The sequence below is a fragment of the Cyanistes caeruleus genome, chromosome 3, assembly GCF_971803275.1.
Source record: "Cyanistes caeruleus chromosome 3, bCyaCae1.hap1.1, whole genome shotgun sequence".
Classification (NCBI taxonomy): domain Eukaryota; kingdom Metazoa; phylum Chordata; class Aves; order Passeriformes; family Paridae; genus Cyanistes; species Cyanistes caeruleus.
In genome coordinates, this window is record NC_141703.1 from 13468305 (window position 1) to 13494542 (window position 26238).

General features: G+C 44.3%; 1 protein-coding gene and 1 long non-coding RNA gene across 2 annotated transcripts; one reads left to right on the forward strand and one right to left on the reverse strand.

Annotated features, from left to right (window-relative positions):
- Positions 1-99: 99 nt before the first annotated feature.
- LOC111922943 (uncharacterized) lies at positions 100-1458 on the forward strand. The gene is made up of 3 exons (XR_002860829.2): positions 100-197; positions 531-660; positions 867-1458. It is a non-coding gene; the product is annotated as an uncharacterized LOC111922943 (long non-coding RNA).
- Positions 1459-3209: 1751 nt separating this feature from the next.
- On the reverse strand, positions 3210-14696 carry LOC111922786 (organic solute transporter subunit alpha-like). Its single transcript, XM_086879864.1, has 8 exons — positions 14555-14696; positions 13051-13202; positions 12855-12928; positions 11341-11499; positions 8534-8645; positions 7492-7638; positions 6029-6134; positions 3210-5552 (listed from the first exon to the last, which is right to left on the reverse strand). Exons 1-8 carry the CDS (start codon positions 14631-14633, stop codon positions 5365-5367), a joined length of 1017 nt encoding a protein of 338 aa, XP_086735990.1. The 5' UTR covers positions 14634-14696; the 3' UTR covers positions 3210-5364.
- Positions 14697-26238: the final 11542 nt, after the last annotated feature.

The window sequence follows — 26238 nt, forward strand, 5'->3', positions numbered from 1 at the left end:
ATTCTCTCTCCTTAGAGCTGACCAAAATGTTCCCAAATATTGTCAAAACTTGTCTGATTTCTCACACAAAAATGTAAAAAATCTTCTTCCTGGTTTTCAGTGCACTTTCCACAGTAGGGATTTCTTTTCCTTGCTTGAAGCACAATAAAGGCTATTCTGAGACTTAAGCAGCACACCCACTGCTCAATTTTTTCTCAGTAAGTGGCATCAGTATAGATGTAACAAAATTCTTCTGCATGCAAAGAAATGGCAGCAAATATTGAAATGGGGGGGGGGGGAGGAAGAAAGAAAAAGAATATTCTGCAAGAATAGGTCTTTGAGCTTTTTCAATATGTTGCTTTGATTTTTTTTATATTGTCAACCAGTACAATGTAGAGACATTGTCGTCTACATTTCCCTGCTTTGGCTCCCTTTTGCTAAAACAAAGATGACCATGCTGATTCAGACAACAGTTAGAATCACCTAGCTAACACTTTGTGGGATCTATAGCAGTTAAGAGATCAGCATGCTATCTAACCCTCTTCCCCCAGAAACTGTGTCCTAAAAATAGTCATCCATTTCACCTGGGAGCTAAGCAGGTGCAAGTACATTCATGAGCTGTCCTGAAGGAACACATGAATGGCTGTCAGCAAAAGCAGCAGTCAGACTTTTTTTGCAAGGGTAAGGAAGCCAAATGCCTCAAATTATTCAAATTATTGAATAGGTGGGGTTGTTGCAACAGACCTATTCTAGCATTTGCATTAGGTGTGCAGCAAATGATTGCTGTTTTCTCTGTTATCCATGAGTCTTCAGGGCTTCTCTACGACTTACACTAAATCTACCCATGCCCTAACTTGTCCAATTTACCACTGATTGTATTCCAACAGAATCACAGAATATGCTGAGGTGGAAGGGACCCATCAGGATCATCAAGTCCAGCTCCTGGCCCTGGACAGGACATCCCCAAAAGTCACACCCTGTACCTGAGAGTGTTGTCCAAACACTTCTTCAAATGTGCCCGAATCACAAAGCACTGTCCTAATCACTTCTTCTGTCAGGCTTGGTGCTGTAAGAACTTCCCTGGGGAGCCTGTTCCAGTGCCCAGCCACCCTCTGAGTGAAGAGCCTTTTCCTGATATCCAACCTAAACCTCCCCTGAAACATCTTCAGGCTGTTCCCTTGTGTCCTGTCACCGCTCACAACAAAGAAGACATCAGTGTCTGCCCTTCTTTGCCTCACAGGGAGTTGTAACTGCAGTGAGGTCTCCCCTCAGTCTCCTTCAAGCTGAGCAGACCAAGTGACCTCAGCCTCTCCTCACACAGCTTCTCCTCCAGACCCTTCACCATCCTCGTGGCCTCCTTTGGACACTCTCTAACAGATTAATAGCATAACCCAAATTCTTCCCCCTACTCCAGCTCAACAGCTGTTGCTGTGGGTACTTTTTCTTGGCTTTTCTTTGGAAACAGACATTGCACAGAAAGTAGGCTCTAGCTGTCCTGAGTCTGCAGGCGTGAGCCTACACCCTTGCACATCCTCCCCACATCCTCCCTGATGGGTACACATGTGATTTTTTCTCAAGCAAGGGAGAACAAGGCAGAGCCAAGTGTGAGGCTGAAGGAGCAGACAGGACAATTGGAAGGTGGGATGTAGGGATAAGAAGATCTATAGCCAGCAGAGCACCCTTTTAACTCCTGAAACACATCCTTTGGGTGTTGAGTCAGGAGGCCTGAGACATGAGAAACACAAGGGCATGGCAAAGTTTGCCTTTCAAGGAGCTCTGCTGAGGGACCCTCTTCAAGGTTCCAGCACTGCCCATGCTGCAGCCAGCAGGAGTCCAGACCACGGTCTTCTGAAAAAGGAGGGATCCAGCTAGTGTTGCTTTAAAATTAATAGCTTGAAGGACAGGTGGAAAGGAAGATCAGGGAGCAGCTTCTGTTTTCCAACCCACTCCTGCAGCATTACAAGGTGTTAGAGATTTCCTCCCCCTTGTGTGTGGGCTGGATTCCCCTACATGATACCAGGAGATTTCATGGCCAGTGTTCACTCTCCTGCCTGCATCTTCAGCACATGGACACCCAAAGCTTATTACTCATCTTTTCCCATGTTCTAATAAATTACTTCCACGTGCCTGAAGCCTCTTAGCCCTCAATCACACGCCTCTGTGTACACTTATCTCTGTTTAATGTTGTTAATCACACAAAACATTGATAATATTACCTTTACCCTTCCTCACACGATAATCCCAGGCAAACATGGCGTAAAGGTTATGCACTCACCCTAACATTTATTACTTTACTGCAGCTATATAAAACAAGTTGTGAAATTTATTTTTTAGCTCTTGTCAACTGTTTTCAAATACTTGAATCACAAACACATGGTTGAAAGTGACCTGAAAGGGATGGTTATCAGAACTGAGACTGGAGGAATTTCCGGCTCTCTGTTTTGTTTTTCCATCCCCAGACTGATTAAGGTCCAGCGTGGAGGTGGTGACTTGCAATGTTTGCATTCTAAGAATAAAATTACCTTATTCATTACCTGAATGTAGGCCCTGCAATGAGGCCACCTGTTTCCAGGCACCTCCATTAGGCAGGACACAGCTGTTAGTCTGAGCCAGAGGAGGGCAAGAAAGTCTTAATTAAAATAAAAAAAGGAAAACAAAATTTGTAACAATAAGGCCCACACATTCTGCTGCAGTCACATAAGATGTAACTCTTATGTGACTCAGGAAAGCTCTTAGTCATGTATTTAAGAAAATGTACGTCCAGCCTTGCCCTGAAAAGGCTTCTGTGTAAGTAAGTGATGTTTGTAATAAGATCTCCGTGACTGTACATAGTAAACAGATTTGCTGCCAAACCCAAAGTCTGCTTGACAATCACCACAGCACACCTTATTGCTGAAGTATGCCAGATGAAGGTCACAACAAATATTAAATAACTATCCAAAAACATAGCAGGTAGTGATACCTGTGGATAAATGAGGCCCACACTGATATTTACAAGATGTATTTGACAGGCACTGCAGAGACATGCCAGAGACCAGCCCAACAGTGATGAGTGAAGACTTGTGCTGTGCCCCAGCAGCCTCCTCTGGACCCACAGACACCACTTCTTACACACTCCATCAGTTTTCAAATGTACTCTCCATGCTACAGCACATGGATCTGCTTTTCCATGCCACAGATCCCACCCATCAAAGCATTCCCTTGCAGAACCACTACAGAAAACACAAAGATGCCTTACCAACTCAAAATATTTTATTTTCCAATTTTGAAGCTTATTGAACTCACAGCAAACCATCCCCAATGCTTTTATGAAATTCAGTATTACACTTCACGCCTATATATGTGCCTGTGGCCTAAATTACACTGATATAAAGCAACTTTAGGAATATGCTGATAGTCATGATGTTAAAATATATTAAGAAGATTTCTCCTGTTAAGAAAAATTAGCTGATCCCAGTTAATTCTAATGCACTCACTCTAATGCAGAGTAAAAAATTTCACATAAATTATTTTTCAAGGGTAAAGTGCAGATTCTCTCAAATTAATGCAGTTCAAGAGTCTGTATTAATTTTCCAGAATGTCTACTTAGAAAAAGAGATTAAATATAAAAATTGTGTCAAACATTTCAAAACAAAAACAATTCAAGTTTCCTACTATAATGGAATCCTTCAGTTGTTAAAGAAAATATTGTTTCTGACCTCAGTCAGAAAGAAGAAAACATTTTATGTCAGCCCCAATTTCTACTTCAGGTGGTTCACTAGTTGTTTTCAGAATATTTAATTTCCCACCAATTCCCAAACTGAACGCAATATTTTAATTCAGTGTAAGCTATAAATAAAGCCCCAGTGTGTGGTGGAGTGGGTCCAGGGAAGGGCCACAGAAATGCTGAGAGGGCTGGAGCACTTCAGCCTCTGAAGACAGGCTGAGGGAGATGGGTCTGTTCAGCCTGGAGAAGAGAAGGCTCTGGGAAGAGGCCACCTTAGGCCACCTGTGGCCTTCCAGTACCTAAAGGGGACTACGAGAAAGATGGGGACACCCTTTTCAGCAGGGCCTGTTGCAACAGGACAAGGGATAAAGGTTTTAAACTAAAAGAAGGAATATTTAGACTAGATATAAGGAAGAATTTTTTTAAGTGAGAGGTGTAAGATAATGGAATGGGTGGCCCAGAGAGGTGGCAGGTGGTCTATCCCTGGAAACATTCAAGGTCAGATTGGATGGGGCTCTGAGCAACCTGATCTAGGTGAAAATGTCCTGCTCACTGCAGGGGCTTGGACTAGATGACCTTTAAAGGTCTCTTCCAACCCAAAATATACTGTGACTCCTTCTGCCTAGCTTTGTTCTCTTGCCCTTCTCTGGATACACTGCAGCACCTCAATGCTCTTTTTGTCATGAGGGGTCCAAACCTGAACAAAAGATTCAAGGTATGTCCTCCCCAGTGGGAAAATCCTGCCCTGGTCCTGCTGGCCACACTATTACTGATACAGGCCAGGTGCCATGGGCCTTCTTGACCACCTGGGCACATCAGCTGGCTGATGACCAGCACCCCAATAGTCCTTCCAGTCACTCCCACCCTCATGGACCCTGTTAGTGCAAGGATCCTGAGCATCATTATCCCCATTTACCAAGCAGAGAACCACAGCACCATGTAACACCACAGACCAGTGGCAGAAGACATCCCAGACTCCAAATCCTACCTTCCTTTCCTAGGCCAGTGACAGAGAACCTGCTGTCCACAGGAAGAACACCTGACATATTTACAAACATAACTGTGTATTTACCAATTTAGCAGGTGAGTTGCCAAGGAATGTAAAAATCTCGCCCTAGAAAGATCATTGTTTCTCTAGGTGGACAGCCCACATGGGTTTGGGGATTTCAGAACAAGCATATGAGACTATATTTACTGATCGGAATTAGCTATGGTGAGCTCATGGCATAGAGTGAGAGATGATCTATGGTAATGGAGGAAGTATGGAAAAATGCTGTGTTGGACATATGACAGCAGTTCAGGGTGAAATAAGATTTTTAAAAGTCAAAAAAGATGAAAAATAATTACTCTGAATTAACTCTAAATCATGGTCATTCTAATAGCTAAAAAATAAAAATAAAAGAAAATCATATTGTAAGACGGTTTGGCACCATCAAGTGCTCAGTAACAGTATAAAATGGTATAAAATCTTAGTAAATCACATGGTGTAAAAACACTATCACCATGCATACATGGCTGGAGAATCAAGAGTTGTCTTTACTGCTCCTTCAGTAATGCAGCTCCCAGGCATTTCTGCCAGAAGTTGTTTCGACATGGACAGTGGCTATTTTTGGTGCAAGAATATACAAGTTCCTGAAGCTGATCTTACACCTTCTGCACAACAGGAGCACAGGAGGCTTCTAAACCTTTGGCAATCCGTCTTCAACAACTGCACCATTCAGGATAATCTTAGGAGTCTGCTTCTTGTCCCCGGGCTCTTCAGCCGCACACTCCGGAGGCTCTAGGTCATGGTATTTTCTCCGATAGACCACTCTGGAGATTACAGTTATCAGAAACATTTCCATGATGAGCAGCTGCTGGGCTATATCTGCCAAAAAAAAAGAAAAAGGAAGACAAAGAAAAGCCCCCAAAAGGGGAAATTACTATCATACAAAAAATGAGTAACTGGCTTATTAATTTTCACCTCTCTAACAAACTCTATCATCCTGTCCCCATGTCTCTCACACTCAGCAATGACATCAGTTACAGAATTCCAACATTGCCCATCAATAAGTGTGCAATAAATTATGCATCCAAAAACACAAGAGATTCAACAGCAATTATGCAGGTTGATTTCTTTTCCTCTCATTTCTGATTCCAGCTCTTCTCATTATCAAGTTGTTCTCTACAGCCATGACAGCTATAAAACTTTTGTTCTTGTTTTTAAACTAAAAAATGCAATTCTTCAAAAGCTTGTGATACCATGAAATTTGTATTTTGGGAAAACACCAGAGATTTCATTAGCCACACTGAACTGATACTTCTATAAGTAAATGAAGAACATTCTTTCCCCAAAAAACTTACATGATCCTCTTGCTGTAGAGGAGAGTGGTGGAGCACAGGGAATTATTTTTTGTGTAGCAAATATGTTGATAATAGTGGTCTGCAGGTGGTTCAGAATGACAATAAACTGCACCAGAAAGGGAAAACAAATGTCTTAGCTACTAGAAAGGGGTTTATAGTTCACATAACAATTCTGCTTTGATAACAGAACCTCTTTTGCCTCATTCCTCCTTGCTTGCCCTCCCTTTCCCCTCTCTACCAGCAGGGTGCCTGCCATTCTGCAGAATTCATCTTAAGGTCAGGAGGATATTGCTCTGAATAGGAGAGTTAAATTAATCCTGGACTTGAAAAGTATTTCTTCTCAGCCCATTCAACCTCAGCTGGGAGGTACATTATACACAGACCTCCCAGCAGGGATTTCAAATAATACTGAGTTCTGAATAATAGGTAATAGTGTTTAAAAAATGCCAGTTAATTTGACCCATGAGCTTATGTTCTTCTTTAATGGAAGAAAGACTCAAAGAATATTTTTCCTGTTGTCTCCTCTTTTTGCCACAGCAGGTTGATGTTGTGGTCCCCAAATGATATGAGACTGGCTTCTTTGCCAGAGGAACTCTTCACAGCTTGAGTTCAGCAACCACCACTTGCCCATCACATTGCACTGAGCCAAACCTCAGCTGCCATGGAGTCATCCAAGTGCCTCTGTAGCTGCTGCTGGAACTGCCTGAGTCTAAACCCTCACATCAACAGAGTTTGCCATCCCAAACCTGAATTCACCCTAACAGAGTGTGCAGGTGTGATCATCCTGTTACTGCCTTTACAAGTGTTTGCCTCACCTCAGTGCACCAGCCTTCATGTATGTCCTGTTCAAGGACCCATATCCAAGGATTCTGCTGGACTCTATTCAGAGTGATGTGGAAGAGGGTGGCCTTGTCCCTGTGCTTTTTCAATCTAACCTGTGTGGTTCTCTTCCTTACTATTTAATGATTTGCAGCCAGTATTTTCACTATTATCTAATTCTGAAGTGCAGAATGGCCAAGAAAAACACTGTTAAAGCAACATATTGTGGAATGCTGAAACAATTCAAACAACAGCCGCCCACACAATGCAACATATCCTCTCTGAGGTACACACCAGCATTTTAACATTGCATTTCAGGACACCACATCTACAAAGCTTCCTTCAAGTCCCACAGAAAGTGCTGTTGTGATTTTAGCGGTCTAAAGATAAATAGATTTACATGGCTTTCACATCTCCAGCACTCCTGAGAGACCAGAGGTAAAGTGGCTCAAAGTGAAACTGAACAGCAGCCAAGGAGAGTGCTTCAAAGGGATGCAGCTTTAATCGGGTAAAATGATGGCTTTGCACAGTGTATTTAATGGGAATAAAATACCATAAATTTTCAACAAAGGAGCAAGAACTAGAGAGGCAGAGTATTATCAGTAGTTAAGAGAAATTCTTACCAGAAATATTAAAGTTCTCACCTGATAAAGAGCAAACTTTGGGATAATGTTCTTACACTTAAGGAGAATCCTAACTTTTCGAAACATGATTCCCACTGCCCACAGAGCAAAAAGGGTGAGGGCACCAATGAAGCAGTTGATCCATAGTGCAGGTCCTTTGGGAGACAACTGAGAAGCAAATCACACAACCTTATACAACCTTACTTTAGTGTTTCCAGGAAGAAGCTGTGAACTGGATGATGTTAAAATGCTTTTTTCTATCTCCATGAAAGCTGGTGGCAGCAGCAGTTGCTGGGTTTTACATGGGGAAAGCACCCAGTACCAAACTGAAGTGCTGGCACAGGCTCTCCTCCTGCAGGCACCAACACGGAGATGTGTTCAGCCTGGGGAGGTGCCAGGTGACACAAGCCCTCAATGTTGCAATTGCCAGCCATGGAATGTGTGCCTTTTCAGAGACCCCAGCAGCAGCTGGCAATGCTCAACAGCTCATGAGAGCGTGTTCAGCCTGACGTCTCAGGTGGGCTGTTCATTTTATAACATGAAACGACAAAAATATTACTTTAAGTCTGAGTTACCCATAAGGTGCCAAATCATTATCAGATACAGATTCCTCCATAATTTTGCAGCTTTCATGGTACAAAGCAGAAGTACAGTACTATCTTATTATTTTGCACAGATAAAAATCACCATGACTTGCTGAAAAACATAGAATTAGGCTTCCTGTTATCATGCCAGTACATACACTTGTTTCTTAAGGCTGTACCTTACAAAACACAGGGCAGATACATCCCACAAGGCAAGTTTGCAGTCCTGCTATTCTAACCATACAAGCTGGGAAATGCACTGGAACATAATCTGATGCCCAGCCCCTCCCCGCCACCCCCTGATGCCCAATTCCTTTCCAGGAGAGTCGAGGAAGGTAGAAATTATATCAGGATCTCAAAAGACTACAGTAAGGACTCACATGGAAGTGGTCTCAGATTAGTTATAGGCTAAGATAGTTACATCAGCCCTAAAACCTATGGATTTTGAGGACCATCTCTGATTAAAAATAGTTACTTACATTGTAAAGGACATAATTGCCATTAGTCCAAAGCACTATTGATAAAAATATGAGCACAGGCCGAAAGACAGCAAACTGAAAGGTGCCCAGCTTCAGCCAAAAGAGGGTTTGCCTGGCCAAAATAAAACATAAAGTAAAATTAAATCAATTAGCTAGGCCTAGATCTTATTAGCAACCTTAATAACATTTTCTGGATACTGTCAACTGCAAAACTTTTCCAATCCTGTAGCATGTTACTAAAATTTGGCGAGGAACAGCTTCAAGATTAGAAAATATTTCCAAGAATTTCCCAATGTTTATTTAATAAAGCCTCTACAAAAATAGTACTTTTCTTGCTCTGCAGCAAGTACGTACTAACCAAAGCTGGGTAAAACACGATGTCTTTCTCTGCCCTGAAGCCAACCAGGGAGACAGTAGCTGAATAACCGGTTTCTGAACAATGATGCCATTTGCTCTTGCCTTGTTGCCTTATTATTTCAATTCTCCCATGAAATTGGACAAATCAGCCTGTTCAGCCACTTCCTAGTCCTGTGGTAGATCAAGAAAGGGAATCACACAGACCTAGTTGAAAGGAATGGTAGTTTTTCAGTGCGTCATGAAGAATACCATGTAAGAATCTCAGTTTGCTCCTCTGTAGTCTAACAGAAGAAAGGAACCTCTCACTTGGTAAATTGCACAAGGACAGCAGAACAGCTCAGGATTTCTTCACTTCTGTCAGTATAATGTGGGTCCAGAACACACATGTAATCTGGCCAGCCAGCACTAAAGTCCACTAGGAAAGGGGCAGATGAACTTTCTGACAGAGGGCATAAAAGCAGACTGACTGAACTCTCCTTCGGCTTTCACAGGAGAAGCTGCAGCTACTACAGCTGTCTCATGTTTTAGTCTGTTACTGTGCATTATTTCCCATATTTTCAGTGTTGTTTTCACTGGAGTTCCTTGGGCTCTTGACACTGCCATCAGAGATGCCTCACAGACAACAGGCTGCCATTTATTGTGTTAAAGGATATAGCCACAAACCAGGAATTATAGGAATTGCTCAATGAATATAGCTAATAACCACAGGATTATCAACAGTACAAACACATGTGGAAAGACCTGCAGTGGGCCAGCCTCTTAGTGTGTGCCTTTTCAAAGATTTATTACTCCCAGAGGGCTTTAAATAATAATAGATATGACAAACAGTGCAGTCACTGCAATGCCACGAATTTTTTCCCTTGTTAACATGGGCCCATCTTTACTGATCACCAGACCTCTTCTGCCTATTGCATGGGTTGTTACATTGCCTCATCTGTACTTTGTTATTCTCCCCACTGCTGCAGATATGTATTTTTTTAAGAAGGATGAATCCCTCCCTTGGGGTAGCTCCCTGTTTCCCCATAGAATACCTATGGAAGGAGCATGAGAAACATTACTTTTCTCAAGTATAGCTTGCCAATACATTTTTTTTTTTTAAAAGGTACCCTGCAATGGGAAAAGGCTAGAGATTAGAAGCAGAGAGCAGATGGGTTTCCCTGTGGTGCAGACACTGGAGAAAGAGGCCTAAGCCCTCTGCAGAGCAAAAAGCCGTTTTTAATTTTAGACAGCTGTCCTTCCTGCCAGTAGTAGTAGGCACTGTCTGGCTCCTGAAATGAGTCCATAGTAGCTGACATCATCCTGCATAAGCTGCCACTGGGCTGAACAACAACAAGGCAGAGTGGGAGATCCTCTCCCAATCTCCCAGCTACCACAACCTATACAGAGGGTGACAGACATGGGAAGAAAAACAAACATGCATCTTTGGGTTGGTTTAGTACCACTTCTTCTTCATACTGTCCTCTTGTAAATATTTAATGTTACTCTATTAAAATAAAATTATGGAAACTAAAGTTTAAATTCTAATACCAAATGAGGCAGCTTAAGGAAAAATGATTGTAATAAAAATTAGAATTTTTGAAAATGCATCAGAAACCATTGTGCCGTGTTCTGTTTGATGCCTTTCTTCAAACAGATCATACAGTCCTCTAGGACCCTCTGACACTAAAGCCCACAGCCCCATAGAAAAGTCTCTTTTGTAAACTCAATCTCTCAGATTTTGCTTATAATGAGAGAAACAGCTTCATGCTCCATGCCAGTAGGAAAGCTCAGGGAAATACACGAGGTGTCCAGGCTGTGAAGTGGTGTGTAAGTGACGGGGTGATGTTAACCAGAGCAGGAGCATCACCAGGCAGTGCTCAAAGGAAGACAGGTTTATGTTACAGTATATTGGTTCCTGTAGCTCTCCATCCTTACCCCACTTCTCAAAGATGCTTTAATGCTAAGTTTAGAAGAAGAAAACATCTTCTTTTGCCTCACCAGACAATGCCATTTCATTGAGAACAAAGCTTTGAAGAATTACATCTACTTTTTGTTCTAAAAATTATTTTAATCTCAAGTAGTTTTAAAGTTAATGTCAGAATGAAACATTTCAATGTTATCAAAGTGATAGAAATTTTCTATCAAGAGAGCCTCCACTTGACAATTCTGTTTGTGAAAAATACCCAGTCTCAAGATTGGGTATTTTTCCCTTCCAGAATGAAAAGAAACTGAAATGTCAATTATTAGGTTTTCTAGAGTAGAAATTTCTCCTCCCACACACCTCTCCATTATAGGAACAAAATGAATTAATGGTGGTGTACGGCCCCAAAGTGATGATGCTGTTTAAAAGAGACATCTTGAGATGGCCTGAGACTGACTTTTGGGAAGCTTTGCTGTTAGCCTGGCCCTGCCAAGCAGGCTGAATTCCAGCAGCCGTTTTCAATCTGGGAAATCGTAAAGGGACGACTCACCTGGTGATGGGCACACGAGGCAGGCAGGGGCAGCAGCAGCAGCAGGGGCCGGTGCTGATGGTGAAGCGACCATTTTCAAACCTCCTGAGGAGCATCTTCTGGCCTCCACACTCTTTAATCATCATCATCAGAAACTTGTGGATAACTATGGCAAAAAATCTAGGAGAGGAAGAGTATTCCAGCTTAAAATTGCCTGTGTGTCTCATATGCCTGTGCAGGCCAGTGCCACCTCCATACAGGGTTTTTACAGCTTGTGCTTGGCAATGAAAATTCTTGCTCTATCTTTGAGACACCTTCTGCTTTCCATCACCTTGGAGGACCAGAACAGCCCTAACCTCACTCAGAGAGGAATAAACTGAGACACAGAACACGTGTGGAATTTCACAAAGCTGATTTGGTGTCTGGTTGCAGAGTCAGTATTAAAACACAGGCTTTCCTGGCTCCAGTCATTCTGGCTGTATTTTTCCATAAGTTATCCAGTTCTGACTAGTCTGAGCTTTTTAGAACAAGTCCTCTTTCTCCTCAAACATGGCTTTCAACCAGCAAACACGGCTAGGTTCACATAAATAGCTATCACCAAATGTGCTGGCCCAGGCAGGGTGTGGTTCCTCTGCAGACAAAGCACCGACTGCTGCAACCCCACCTCTCCCTCCTTTCCCAGCTGCACATTCACAACCCTACCCAGGAACTGCAGATTATGCCACCAAACATGGGAATCCAATCAATAAAAGAGGTCCTCTGCTGCACTGCCTGCAGCTTGGGCAAGGGAGAAAAGGGAATTTGAATTCCCTTTAATTTAAATAAATTTAAATGCTTGAAGTGCCACAAGACTGTATTGTTGGAATTTTCTGGCAATCTGCATTACCTGCACACGCTGCTACATTCCATCAGTGTTCCCTGCTACTGTGAGGTCCCTCCTCTTTTAGTCATCCCCAGGTTTGGAGTGCTCAGGGCCATGGCACAGCCCTACTCGGTCCTGCCCACCAGGGCTGTACCATCACCCCCAGAAAGCAGGAAGCACATTTCTCCCTTCTCTGTGCATGCCGGAGCTGTCGTGCTCACACATAAAGTGCTTTCATCAGGACAACTGTGGAATATTTTTACATTGATATACTCATCGGGGGCTCACTTGGCACCATTAATAATAGACCTCCAGGGCTCATCATTAGTAAAAGTGCAGGGAAGAAGTCACAGGCCAGGCTCTCATTCCACATGGCATGCAGAGAGAGGAAAGACAGACTACTGCTCCAAAGAGACTGTCAATCTGAGAAATCAATTACGTGCGAGTCACAGATCCTTCATACTGATATTCCCACACTAGGGGACTGCAGCACTGGGAACTGTTTCAGCATTTTCCACCTCCAAGGAAAGAGCTGCCAAGAGATTTCAACTCAAACAAAAAAATTACTGAATTGTTAAATTCACTGAATGACAGTGTTACCAAGAGCAGCAGATGTTAAAAGGGAAGAAATTCAGGGTTTGGAGCAACACCTAGAAACAAGCAGAATACTCACATTCCTGCTGTGAAATCTGTAAACATTGTTGAGCGAGGAATCCACATGCCAATGCATGAAGTAGTAGAGATGACCTACAGAGAAAAAGGAGGAAGGTTGTATGAAGGGCAGAGATAAATCTCATGTGGCCCCTGTGGATTTTCAGAGAAGCCCTATTTTCAACACTGAATTTTATCTCATTTCTGTGTTAACTTACTGGAGCTGCAGCATTAATCCAAATTATGATTGATCTTTTGGAAGAGGGGATTTTCCTGTAGATGTAGACTGCTTCCTCTATAAACACCAGAATGGCAATGAGCGTCATCAGAGTCAAGGTTGCAAAGAGAAATCTCCCTGGTAGGTCAAGGCCTGCGGAGAGAGAGAAGAAAACAGAAAGTTCTGGTTTATTTCATAAACTTTCTAAGTATTAATGTAACAACACCATCTCTGAGGAGCTTCTTTGGTCAACTCCTGCAAATACTTAAGCTCATCCCTAGTTACACAGGCAGACCAGTGATTGACTCCACAGAACCATTCCAATACTGAAGTTCATGACTAAATCTTTCCAGGATCCACAGACAGCAGGTGGGAAGAATACACCTTCATCTTCTCAAAGCATTATGCAATAGTCCCTTTCAGAAAGGGGGAATTCTGGGACAAATATCCTTCCGTGAATGTAAATATGCAGCAGAAATAAATTCTTAACCTGGGAACTTTTCCAGGCAGGTTACAAGCAAACATATATTCACTCAGTATTACTTCTCTGCTTCCATTATATGTTCATAGGCATGCTACATGAAACTTCCTTAGGCAGGCAAACTTACTAGAAGCTCCATGGAATTTTGTAGGACACAGGAACAATGTAAGGAAAAGCCCCTGATATACCTAGCCTGATATAAAACTTGGTGTCTTCACCAAAATCTGTTTTGCTTCTCCCTTAAAGTTGCATATGGGTATCAACATTTCCCTATCTCCATAGGTGATAGGTTTTATATCTCCATTGACATTGGATATGGATATCAACTTTGACCCACAACTGACAGCTGAAGTGCATTTTGTCCCAAGGGATGTGTTTCCAGAGACAGAAAAAGGCACTGCAGTGGAGTCATGCTTAATTTAGGAGAAGTTCATGCTCACCATCAGTACTAACTCCTGCCGGACCCGCAGCAGACCTGAAGGCAAAGCAGAGCCTCTGCCCCAGCCTCTTTAACCTAACCTGCTTTTAAAAACCCCGGCACCTCCAGACTTGGCTGCAGGCGGGGCAGTGCACTTCTCAGTCGACATCTCCACTCCTTCAATCTCACCGGACGGCGCCCGAGACCCGGCGCAGCTCCAGGGGCCGGTTCAGCGCTCGGTTCCGCGGGTCCCGGGCGGCCCCCGCCCTGTTCTGTGACAGCCCCAAGCCGCGGCTCCGGGCTGGGGCCACGCTGAGCCCTCGCCCTGCCCCGAAGCCTGCTCGGGCCCCAGACAGGAGGAGGAGGAGGAGGAGGAGGAGGAGGATCTGCCGGGACAGGCGGGTGCCGGCCTCCGCTCGGGGATTTCCTCTCCGGGGAAGACCGGCAAAGGGGCACGCAGGGCCAGGGCCAGGGGGACGGGCAGGGCCAGGGGCACTGACAGGGACAGGGGCACAGGTAGAAGCAGCAGCATGGCCAGGGCCAGGGCCAGGTGCCGAGGGCGCTGCCGGGCAGGGGCAGCCCCCTCTCCTCCCGCTCCACACTTACTCCGGAGAAGCTCCTCCGAGTAGGGCGGCTCGCTGGCGCCGCAGGACGGGTTCAGGGTCCCGTTCGCCTCGCCCTCCATGGCTGCGCCGCCGCCGGCCCCCGGCGCGGTGCCCTGGCGGTGCCGGGGGCTGGGGACGGGCTGCGGGGTCGCTGCTGCCCGGGCGCCGCTCCCAGGCGAGTGCGGCCGGAGATGCGCGGCGCGGTGCCGGGGCCGGGCCCGGTTAATGATTACCCCGAGCCGGGGCGGGCGGGGACCGACCCCGCGCTGCCTCCTGGCGCCCCGGCACGGCGGCACGGGCAGCACCGAGCCCGGGGCAGCACCGAACCGGGACAGGACCGAACCGGGACAGCGCCGAGCCGGGACAGCGCCGAGCCGGGACAGCGCTGAGACCGGGACAGCGCTGAGACCGGGACAGCGCCGAACCGGGGACAGCGCCGAGCCCGGAGCAGCACCGAACCGGGACAGCGCTGAGCCCGGGACAGCTCTGAGCCCGGGACAGCGCTGAGCCGGGACAGCGCCGAACCGGGACAGCGCTGAGCCCGGGACAGCTCTGAGCCCGGGACAGCGCCGAGCCGGGACAGCGCCGAGCCGGGACAGCGCTGAGCCCGGGACAGCGCTGAGCCCGGGACAGCGCCGAACCGGGACAACGCCGAACCGGGACAGCGCCGAGCCCGGGACAGCGCCGAGCCCGGAGCAGCACCGAACCGGGACAGCGCCGAACCCGGGACAGCGCCGAACCGGGACAGCGCCGAACCGGGACAACGCCGAACCCGGGACAGCGCTGAGCCGGGACAGCGCCGAACCGGGACAACGCCGAACCCGGGACAGCGGCAAACCGGGACAGCGCTGAGCCGGGACAGCGCCGAACCGGGACAGCGCCGAACCCGGGGCAGCACCGAACCGGGACAGCGCCGAACCGGGACAGCGCCGAACCGGGACAGCGCCGAACCGGGACAGCGCGCCCACCCCGCGCCCACTCCGCCTGTCACGGGCCACGGCTGCTCCCGGCTGCTCCCGGCTGCTCCCGGCTCTTCTCGGCTGTTCCCCGTGTCTCTGACCGGCCCGGAGCTGCTTGCAGAACCCAGCCGGCCGTGCCCGGGCCCATATTGCCAGCCCCAGGGTGTCGGGGCACCTGGAGCCGGGTCCCGGCAGCCGAGGCGGGGACTGGAACCTGCCGAGGGGCGGGCGGGATCCCCAGGCCGTGTCCTCCTTCCCTCCAGCCCCGGGGCACGGGCGGAAAGCTGCTCGGTCAATGAGACAGGTGTTTGCGGGACTTTTCACGGAGCCCTTGACCAAAGGCTTCCCCATCAACTTGGCTGCTACGAGGTGAGTCACTGAAGGAAAGCACAGTCAGGGTAGGAACACACCGAGAGCGTCTCCACTTTCCCACAGTTTCCTCTGCTGGAAGGATTGTTTCTGCAGCCTGAGCGTTTTCTGGCCGTTTCCAGGAAAAGGGAATGAGTAGTGAAACGATGGAATTTGGTGACCCACCAAGTTGCTCAGGATACCCGGGCTGGAAGCCGGCTAACCCTGATGGTTACAGCGCTGAGCGACAAAACAACAGGACAGACACACTGTAACAATGAGCACAGAGTGGTGGCCGGGGGGAGCAGGACTGTCCTAATTACCTAATTAATATGCTGTGATAAGTGATTGCCTCACGAAAAGGATCCTGGGGGCACAATGGACAGTCCTCAAAAATGACAGCAAGAATCAGGATGGGACAAAATGCAAAGAACTGTGAAAAATTTGTGGCTAAATAAAGGAAGACAAAAAACAGCTAAAATACATATGGAGGCCTGCCTTCACCATGGTGGTGCTCTAGAAAGTTGAACAAATCAAATTGGAGAGGTGAAGAATTTGGGACATTTTTAAGCACCAAGGGCCCTTGTGGTAAGGGCTGTCATCTTGCAGTTTTCACGGAATTTCCAAACGTTTTACAGGAAGGACAAATCAGACACTGAATCACTGCCAGCAAGAACACAGGGATGCAGAGGAGAACTGGGCTACTTATTGTCTAACACCAGCAGGTACCCAACTGAGAGAAGGCAGGCTCCTTCCAGAGTGGCAAGATTTGGGAGTAAAACGAGAGGCTACTGCCAGCCTGTTCTGTTACAGTCAGGAGAGCTTGGTTACAGATCAAAGTAATTTATTTCGAGTCCTCCTTGGCATTGCTGACATTGTTTTCACTGCATTGAGAGGTGAGGATGAAAACCTTCCGGTTTCACCAGAAGGGATACCACAGTAAGTGGCTGTTGGAATGTGGTATCTGCTCAGTTTTCACAGTCTGCCCAGAGCATTCTCCATCCAGCACATCTGCTGCTGCCCAGCTGCAGAAACATACTGGCAAAATCCGTGCAACACTGTTCCAGCTTATTTTCTATTTGAAAGTTTTCTCATCCTGAAGAAACAGTTGCTAGTAGACAGGAAAATTACTTTAAAAGAAAGACCGTTCACTTTCTACAGTTTGCTTGATTTTTTTAACCAACTATTTTCAGGTGGTTATATATATATATATGTATGTATGTTTGTATGTATGTATGTATATTCCAAAATATGACCAAAAGCTCATTAGGATTGCTGAGATTTAAAGATGGCCCAAGGCCTTTGAATGTTCTTCCTGAGCAGACACAACAGGATTCCCATCTGTTGCTATTTTGGTTGCCAGCTCCTTGTATTCCCTGAAAGATAAAAGTAAAAACCTCTTACCTGTGAATTCCTTTTTCTGAATGAGGCACGTTTGGCAGTGCTTGTAAGTTAAAGACATTCATACACTAAGTGTAAGAGACTCAAGAATTCCTTGAACTCAGTAGCAGCTTTGGATTTGACACTCATGTTTAAGCCGTTCAGAAATACCAGTTTGGAACATATACTGCAGAGACACTGAACATGGCATTAGAGAGTTTCCAGTCTCAAACCTATAGAAAATTAACAGGCTGAAGTTTAGAGGTTAAGGATCAATTCCCACCTGCTGCTGAAGGGGTCCATCCAGCTTTCTTCTTCCACTGGAGTGTCTCATGCGAAATAGAGTCTAAAAAGAAAGCCACAGACCTACTGGGATTCTTTCTTGTTAGAAACACTATTTGCCATTTTTGGGTTGAACATTGGACCCACTTCCTTAAAAGCTGTCATATGTCCTGCAGGGATTGTGCACCACCTCTTCCTCCCATTATGGACTGTGTCTTGGCAACAATATTTTCCTGACAGTGTTTAAGTGTAATAAAGCAAACTGAAGAATGCGCCCTGATCCCTCAGTTACCACAGCTGGAGGTCGGCTGCTCTGTGCTCTCTTTCTTAGACCAGATTCTTCAGTGGTGCCCTCTCTGCTCTGCCCTCTAAGCAAAATGCTGTGTCTCTACATCAGCAATGAATCCTTCAAATTCTCTTAAGCCTGAGTATGTATTCCTCCCAGCTTCACTGTTCCAGTTTTTGATTTAACCTTTTAGTTCAATATTTTCTATGGTGAACCAACCAACCAACCAACCCCCAAGCCACCATCAGCACTAGAAGAGTATTTATAAATGGATCTCCTATCCATTTAGATGCATCAAGAGATTGTCACAGATCCTCAGAATAAAAACCACCTTTGAACACAGTTCCCTGCCTCTACTGACCACGGGCTTTCAAATGCTTTGTGGTTCAGCCCCCTTCCAGACACCGCACAGCTCAGACTTGTTTCTTCTCAAGAAACTTTTGCTTCTACTTTGTCCCTTTGCTTCTACTTGAGTTCATCTTTTGAAGAACACTTCAGATGTTTATCTTTCTGCCATTTTTATGATAGCTTTAATTTTTACCTGCCTCACTGAGTCCTCTTAGCTCTGTAGAACAGGATGCCTGTTGTGATCATTGCCCCACAGCATGTGGTGCAGAGGAGCTGATGCTATCTCTGGTGTCTCCCTGTGTTGTAGTGCATTTAAAAAAATTATGGTATGTCCCAAGGGAAGGACTCACCCTTGGTTTTGTATAAGGTTAGTCCCTACCTAACCTCCCTTTCTTTTTCCCTATCCCATTGGCTGTAACCCCCCTGTATCCCCTGACCACCCCTCCCCCTACTTTAAGAGATAGCACCCGAGGCATCTCGGCCTCTTTCTTGCCCCTGGGCGAGCCACATACAACAAACCCAGGACCACGTCTCGCAAGTCTGAGCCTCCTGTGTCTTAGGTCCATGTTGTATATATTTTGAGACCAATTCCTGCCCGTGTTCTGTGAAGATCACATCCCCACGGGGGGCAGAAATGAAGGGGTTTGCGGAATAATTACAACATCCCTGTAGGAGGAATAATGATACTTCAGAAAGTGACACAGCCCCTCTACCCCATGTTGGTGGGCCAAGCCTATGGACAAAAACCTGATGTCAGCCCTGGCTCAGAAACTGAACAGGCAGGAGATCCTGCAGATTATCTCACAGGATAACTTCAAAGGTCCATTGCACAGGATACATAGCATAGGCTATTACATTTTGGTTGTAGGAAGTGTAGCAGACATCAGCATCATCAGTGCAGACAGCAAAGATGGGATTTGCAGCCCCTTTCATAGAATCATTCGGTCTGGGAAAGACATTTAAGATGATCAAATCCAACCACAAACCTAACACTGCAAACAGTTCTGAGGCAAGGCTAACTCACCTCCTGGCAGGGTACACAAACTTCAAGACCCTTACACTACTTTAATCAGTGAAAATGTACATTACCTGGAGAAGGTTCCACCTGATTCTGAAAGGGCCCCAACAACTGTGAACTCCAGGGACAGATACCAATATGCAGAGCAGCTGCATTTCCTAAGTGAGGTCAAAAAACAAGGTAGTATTTGAGGTTCAGTTGCAGAAAGTAGAAGATTTGAGTTGTAGATGAACATACTCCAGAGGTGCCAGAAGGAAAGGTTACTACACCTACCTGATTCTCTTCTGCTGACAGTTCTGGTCATGGGCCTCCAATCATACAGATAAATCAGCTAGTTTGACAGAGACAAATGATTTGAACTGTTTAACCTCCTCCCACTGCATTTGCTTAAGACAATTTGGAGGCTAACTGATACAGAGTGGTAAGCTGAATCATCCCAGAAAGAGCCTAACACTCATTAATGGGAAAGGTAATTACCCTTTTAAGTGCTGTTGCTGGATTTGAATTTCTGCATTTGTACACTAATTTAATGAAAAAGGAGGTAGAGCTTCAACAGTACCTCTGCTAGAGTGTGGACACAGGGAACACTATAAAAGTACTTGCAACTATGCCTGTATGAAAGGATGTGATCTATACTGATGTGAGAAACTCATTTTACAATTACTCATAATGTGAGTAAAAACTTGTGTAAAAGAGTCTTTAAACTTGGGTTAATATATTTCAATACAAATGAAAGCAACTGGTTCCTCATTCATTGTGAATGGATGGAAAACAAAAAGAAACAAATATAAATAAAAGGAACATTCACAGAAAGGAAGGAAAAAATGAAAGATGAGTGGAAAAATAATACTAACTGATGATTTAAAATAATGGCAAAACCTAGATTTCATTCATTCGTTCACTCAGGAGGAGAGGTGTCTGCAATTTCCTTTAGAAGAAATTTAGATTCCCTCTATGTGCTCTGCCAAAACAAAACTATGCTTTAGTCAAGCATGAAGTACTAGATGAAAATTCAGAGGAACTTGGTGAAATTACAGGGAAGAAAACAAACTTTTTGAGTTTTTGTCGTGTTCAGCAGAGTTCAATCTAACAGGAAAAATTTGTGTTAGAAAAATAAGTTATCAATTTTCACTGCTATAGAGGACTGTACATCACATTTCTCACAAGTCTGAAAACACAGGTAAGAACCAGAAGAGTCAGCTAAAATTGTTCATATTTCTAAGGAATCTACATGTTTAATAATTAAATCAAATCAAATCCTCTTTTTCACCTATAGCATAATATACAGTTGGACCCACATGCAAGTCAGCCTTTTCCACTATAAATCTGTTGGTTTTTGACCAGCCACCAGTAATAAACTACCCATTTCAGGAAAGGTGGGTCATTAATGTAAGAAAAGGAACATCTATGTCACTGTAAAAGAAATTAATAAGGGGATTTCCCTGTTACCTGGATCACGACAGCAACTATAAAAATAAATAAATGCAGTAGCAACAATGAAATAAAAACAACAAAACTGAATTGTAATTTTAGTGCTTATTCAGGTGCACAAATTTCTACATTAAAAAGACTATCAGGTGTGACAGAAGCTTTCATGCTCTTAAGAGGAAAGTTTAGACAGAGACTCTTATCAGTACAGAAGCAATAAAAGAGAAAAGAGAGAGGATTTCATTAAGTCTGAAGCTAACAGGTTTGATTTTATCTTACTTCCGAAGCAGCAGATAAGTCTCTGGCAGTCAATAAAGGGCAGAAATACAGAGACAGAATCAAACTATTAATTTTTTAATGTATTGTTATACTTTCCTCCAGTTACAAGTAATTATTTGCCCTGTCTTATCCTTTTTAAGTAACTTAGAGCGATTGCCTGTCAGTAGAATAACAGCAAGGAAATTCACAGTGCTTCATAGTAGAACAAAGAGCTGAAGGAACCTTATAAAATTAGGACCCCAAACTGGCGGTAAGGGGGGGCAGCCAACAATCAGCATCCTGAGGGAGAGAGTAGAGGCAGGGAGTGCATTTTCCCTGCCATTGCTCTGATAAAGTACACATATTTGATTGCAGAGCTTTTCAGCAATGGAAGAAGTTTTTCCTCAAAGCAGTGTTGATGAGCAGTAAGACAAATATGCCTTAAGGACCAAGTAAATGCCACTCTGAGAGCATCTCATATGTGTCCAAGGGCACTGATGGGCAAAGACAAACCTCACAGATCTTGAGCATCAAAAGGAATAGATAAGGATTAAGAAGATCTGTCTCTAGGGTGAATTTCTGTAGATTTTTCCTTTCCAGTCCTGATTTATAACCTCCAACTTCTAGAGCAGGGCTGTCAAGAATTCTGAGGTTTTGTGTCAAAAATGCCAGCTCATCTGAAGGGAGGCTTCTGATAAGAGGGGTGATTTTTAAAAGATTTATTGTCAGGAAGCTATTTTGTAACTTTGGTTTATGTAAAAACATTTCAGTTTGACATTTCCTACAGGAATTGTCCTGCATTTGCTGCTCAAAGCAAATTTTGAAATATGAAACATTTTGAAAATCATTAAAATAAAAAGGTAATTTAAATAAAAACACAATGCATCAAAGTGAGGAAATGACACACAAATTCATTGATTTTTTTTTTCTTTTGTTAATAGAAGTTTCTGCTTTTCATCTTGATTCAGGACACCAGAACTTAGGAAAAGCTAAGGACCTCCCTATGGAATCGGGTTTGTAGAGCCAAAACTCTGTTGGAGATCATGGTTTAGAGCAGCTTCCTGGAGGGGAGAGCAGGGGTCTCTTCAGAAATTACTGATGTTAATCTGGCTGGGGCATCTCAGGCACTCTGCCCTTAATGACTCAGACTCCTTTTTTCACAACAGTCAGGTGCTGGGCAGGACACATCACGCATTTCTTCCAACAGGTCATAACATGACAGAAATATTTTCTGCTCTCTCAGAAGGAAAAAACATCCAAACCCAATCCCAGAACATGCACACACAGCTGCAAAACTGTAACATAATATTATAATTAAAATATAGTTGTATAATTTAAAACCCAAAACACAACATGCTCCAAAATTAGGGATATAATGTTTTGTGGAGCAAGCAGAGCACCGACCAGCAAGCAAGGGGAAAAGAGCACACATGTACAGATGCAAAATATTGTCAGTGTGGGCTTTAGGTGCCATGGCAGTGAGACTGCCTGTGCCAGCAGCCTGGGCATGGGTGAAATCCTGCACTGTCTACCTACAAAATCATTGCTACAGCTTGAAAATATATTTTTTACCTTTATATAAAGACAGCCGGTGAAAAAACTGAAGCTACTACTTTTTTTTTTCCCTCTAAGTAATTCATAGAAATATTATTTTGAAAGTTACAGTCAGAAGAAAAGGATGTTTTCAGTTTGTTGCTGTTTTAAAACTACCTCAGTGCTATAGCTCTTGCTACATGCATGGGGAATTCATGGTTTAGAAAACACTGAAAAGCCAAAGGCAATATCTGAGTTTGTAGTGAACTGTGAAGGTGAAAGAAGAGCACAAGCATCCACATTCAGTTTTGAATTTTGGTCTTGTTGTCCATGCACAAACAGAACCAAATGGAGAGGTGAGTAGGTTTGGTAGAGAAGCAAGAGCATCTGGAGCAGAGTTTGGCTGGAAAGAAAACACAAGATTATGCTTCAAATAAACATTAAGCACACATTTCTAATAGCTCAAAGATGCTCTGTCTGCAGGTGAAACTGGAAGCTGGGCTTCAGACAAATGCCTGAAGTGTGCAGAGATAGCTGCATGGTCTGGGGTGTTATGAAGTAATACACAGGTCACAGTAAACCAGAAAATCATGAAACTTTTTGGCAAGAGAAAGGCTGCACGGCTGTCTCTAGTGCAACTCCCTGTCTTTTGTAAATGGTGTCTTGCCTCCAATCCATGTGTTTAGGAAATGTGCCCCAGACTGCAAATCTGCAAAATAAAACTGCAATCCAGGGGCAGCTCTTGTCCTGAACCTGGGGGTGACCCTGCTGGAGGACTTACAAACCTTGCTAAATTGTTTGTGGTTCTGCAGAAAAGGGAAAAAGCACCCTGAAACACTAACTTGCCAAAGACCCTGAAGCCTTCTTCTGCACACCCCTGGATGTTTTTGCAACCACTGACGACCTGTGGTGACCCCTGAGGGGCTTTCCCTTCTGGAATTGGTGTGTCTGCTGTACCTGCACTGCCATCCCCGAGGGTTCCACTGACTCCCCCAGCTCACAGACACAGGCAGGGACAAGTCAGGCTGCCAGAGGGAAACAAGGCATTGAAGAAAGGAATTGGGTCCTTCCCAAGGGAACGGCCATTTTTGTGATTTCCAGTATAAAACAGCTAAATACTCACATTGTGCTGATGTTGCCTTGATAATGAATAATCTCTCTCACTCTGGGGGTTTATAATACTGTTCTCTTAAAATGTTTTGTTTCCATTGTATCTTCATTTGGACAGAAATAGGGGACTTGTGAATACAACAGTGAAGGAGATTCACAGTAACTGTAGTAGCTGATTAGTTTTGGAAAGAACTGTTTTGGAAGCCAAGCAGCCTGAGTTTGAACTTTTTCATCTGTGCAATGGCAGAAGTGTACCTGTGTGGAGGAAAGGGTCCCTCCAGAGATGGATTCAGGAGGACAAGAAACATTAACGTCTCTTGATCATCACACAAATAGACAAGTGAATTATTCTGATGTTTGTCCTATTTGGAATTGTATCATTTTTCAAAAACAGTTTAAAAAGTGGCAACCAAATTAAAATGTTTGTCTTTGCTGGGAAGAACTGTTATGATTTATTCCAAAGTGTAAGGTTAAAGGCATTTTTTGTAGAGGGAGTCTGGATTGCTCTATTATCTGGCATTTGTATTAGCCAAAAGACTGGTTCAGATCAGCTTACTCCTTGAGCATAATAAGCCATAAATTACTAAAAATAATCACATCCTATCAGCAGCTGTCACATCATCTTAGCAGCTGTCAGGGGGTACAGCTAGAAATTTGTGACTGTCCAAAGAGCAAAATGAAGTCTGGAGTAATATAAAAAGTCGTCACCAAATAATTGTAAGAATAAAAATGTAAGAATAAGAATATAAGTACATATCGGCCTTAAAAAATAAACAAAGAGCATTATATAGTGAACATATATTTATACTTGGAAGTTTCATTTTCTCTGCACTTCTTCCCCCTCAAACCTTTGAATGGAATCTGATAGCCATGCTTCATTTCTTATGCTTCAAGAAAATATGCTGCAAAAATGCCACCTTCTCCTAATGCAGCTCTGCCTAAGCAGCGCTGACATGCTCCTGACAGCACTAGTTCTCATGATCCATTGATATGGTAGATCACAAATTAAGCTAATTTGCAAAGACCTGCCAAAGATGAAAAGCAATTTGAAGTGGAATAGGGTTCTAATGAGTATTGTCATCTACTATGTACCTATCTTGATTTTATCTGAGTGCAGTTTTCTTCTACTCCTGGCACACATTCATCTTGCATACTTCAAGCTGTTCATTTGTCATCCTCTTCCATCTGGAGTAAACACGTAGGCACACACCACAGCCATTCTGAATGGAGATACAGGCTCCTGAGTGACTGTGGATTTGGGCTCCAGTTTGCAGAATTCTGCAGAGCAGGACTTCCAGGACATCATAACTGGCATAACTCGGGAGGGGTTCCTTTGGCAAAGGCTCAATGCCCATTTCATTAGGTGAAACTCAGAGCCTGTCTTCCCATAAGGAAGCAAAAGCAGTATCTTTAAGTAGACAGATTGGAAGGTCCTAATTGTGTCTTTCAAGCTGAAACAGAAATTCCAGCTCCAGATGTCAGATTTTTGGCATTCCTGCATGTCCACACCGACGTGGTGGAAGACTGGGGCAACAAAGATACACTGAGGTGACTCACTTTTGGCTTGGGTCCACCTTGCACATCCCACTTCTGCTCCCTCTGTAAGGAAGGCTAGGGCTAAAGAAGGAGATACCTGTGGGATGTTTCTAGCAAGGACTGGCACCTTGAGCATGCAGGACTTGCTTTGGGCTCTCACCCACAGCCAGATCTGACATTTAGTAGGAGACCAGCCCATCTCCTCAAGCTGATTTCCATGGAATTTCTGCCAGAATGAGGACAGCTGCAGTGGCATATCCCAGATACCCACCCTGTCTGCGTACTAGCAAAGGCTCTTTTCACGCCTCACTCAGGACACTACTCTGCCAATGCAAATGCACATACTGGATCAAGGTGAATTTCATCAGCATCTCTTTCAGGAGGGAAAGAGATGATCTAGAGCCACTAGGAACCTCACTGCTGGGCACTCTCTCCTTGTTTCTTGAACCATTTTCAAAACAGCTGTTACTTATTCCTCTTACGTTTCATCATCTCAGGACATGGAACAGATATATTCCAGAGTTCCTGAGGGGACAAAAATAATTATACAGAGATTGTTAAAAAAATAGGAAAGAGAAAGAAAACCAGATGTTTTGCATGCTAGTGAGGCAAAATTGTAAAAAGTGATAATTTTATTAGCCTGCCTTGAGAAAACTGGGAAAAAACAGGAAAGCTTTCAGATGTTACAACCATCAGAGGCAGCGATGTGTCAGTGACATGGCTCACACTGTAACCTTAGGCAGCAACTCAGCTCAAAAGGCAGAAGCAATTTTAACATTCTGTGAGCTAGGCTATAGAGAGACCTTTTCAGCACATCTTTCTCTTGTCTTGACAAATTCATTAAATATTTCCAGATACTTCTTGCATTCCTTAAGTATCCTCCTGTTTCTCTCATGCCCTCATCACTTTGCTATTTTCTTAGAATATATTTTTGTTTCACAGGATACATTGTTCATGTTAATGTGTAAGTTGCAGGGTGTGTGGTCTATCTGAGACCCAAGCCTGCTTTTCTACTCTTGCTTGGCAGTTCCCATGGCAGCATCTGTTATCTCCCCCTTAGTCTAACATCTCTCTGATTTATCTCTACTTGCCTCTTCTATTATCTCCTCTTGCCACCAATTTCCTCTTTTCTAGCATCTGACAAGTTGACTAGCACCTTCATATAGCAACTATCACATCTCCCCAAGCATCCTTCAGCC

What these genes read in the sequence shown, in the direction of transcription:
- LOC111922786 (XM_086879864.1), bottom strand. Translation starts at nt 14,633, where the DNA reads ATGGAGGGCGAGGCGAACGGGACCCTGAACCCGTCCTGCGGCGCCAGC. An exon ending in CTCGGAGGAGCTTCTCCGGA is followed by an intron (nt 13,203 to 14,554) that starts GTAAGTGTGGAG and finishes CTCTCTCCGCAG; the next exon opens with GCCTTGACCTACCAGGGAGA. An exon ending in CCTCGTGTGCCCATCACCAG is followed by an intron (nt 8,646 to 11,340) that starts GTGAGTCGTCCC and finishes TATTTTGGCCAG; the next exon opens with GCAAACCCTCTTTTGGCTGA.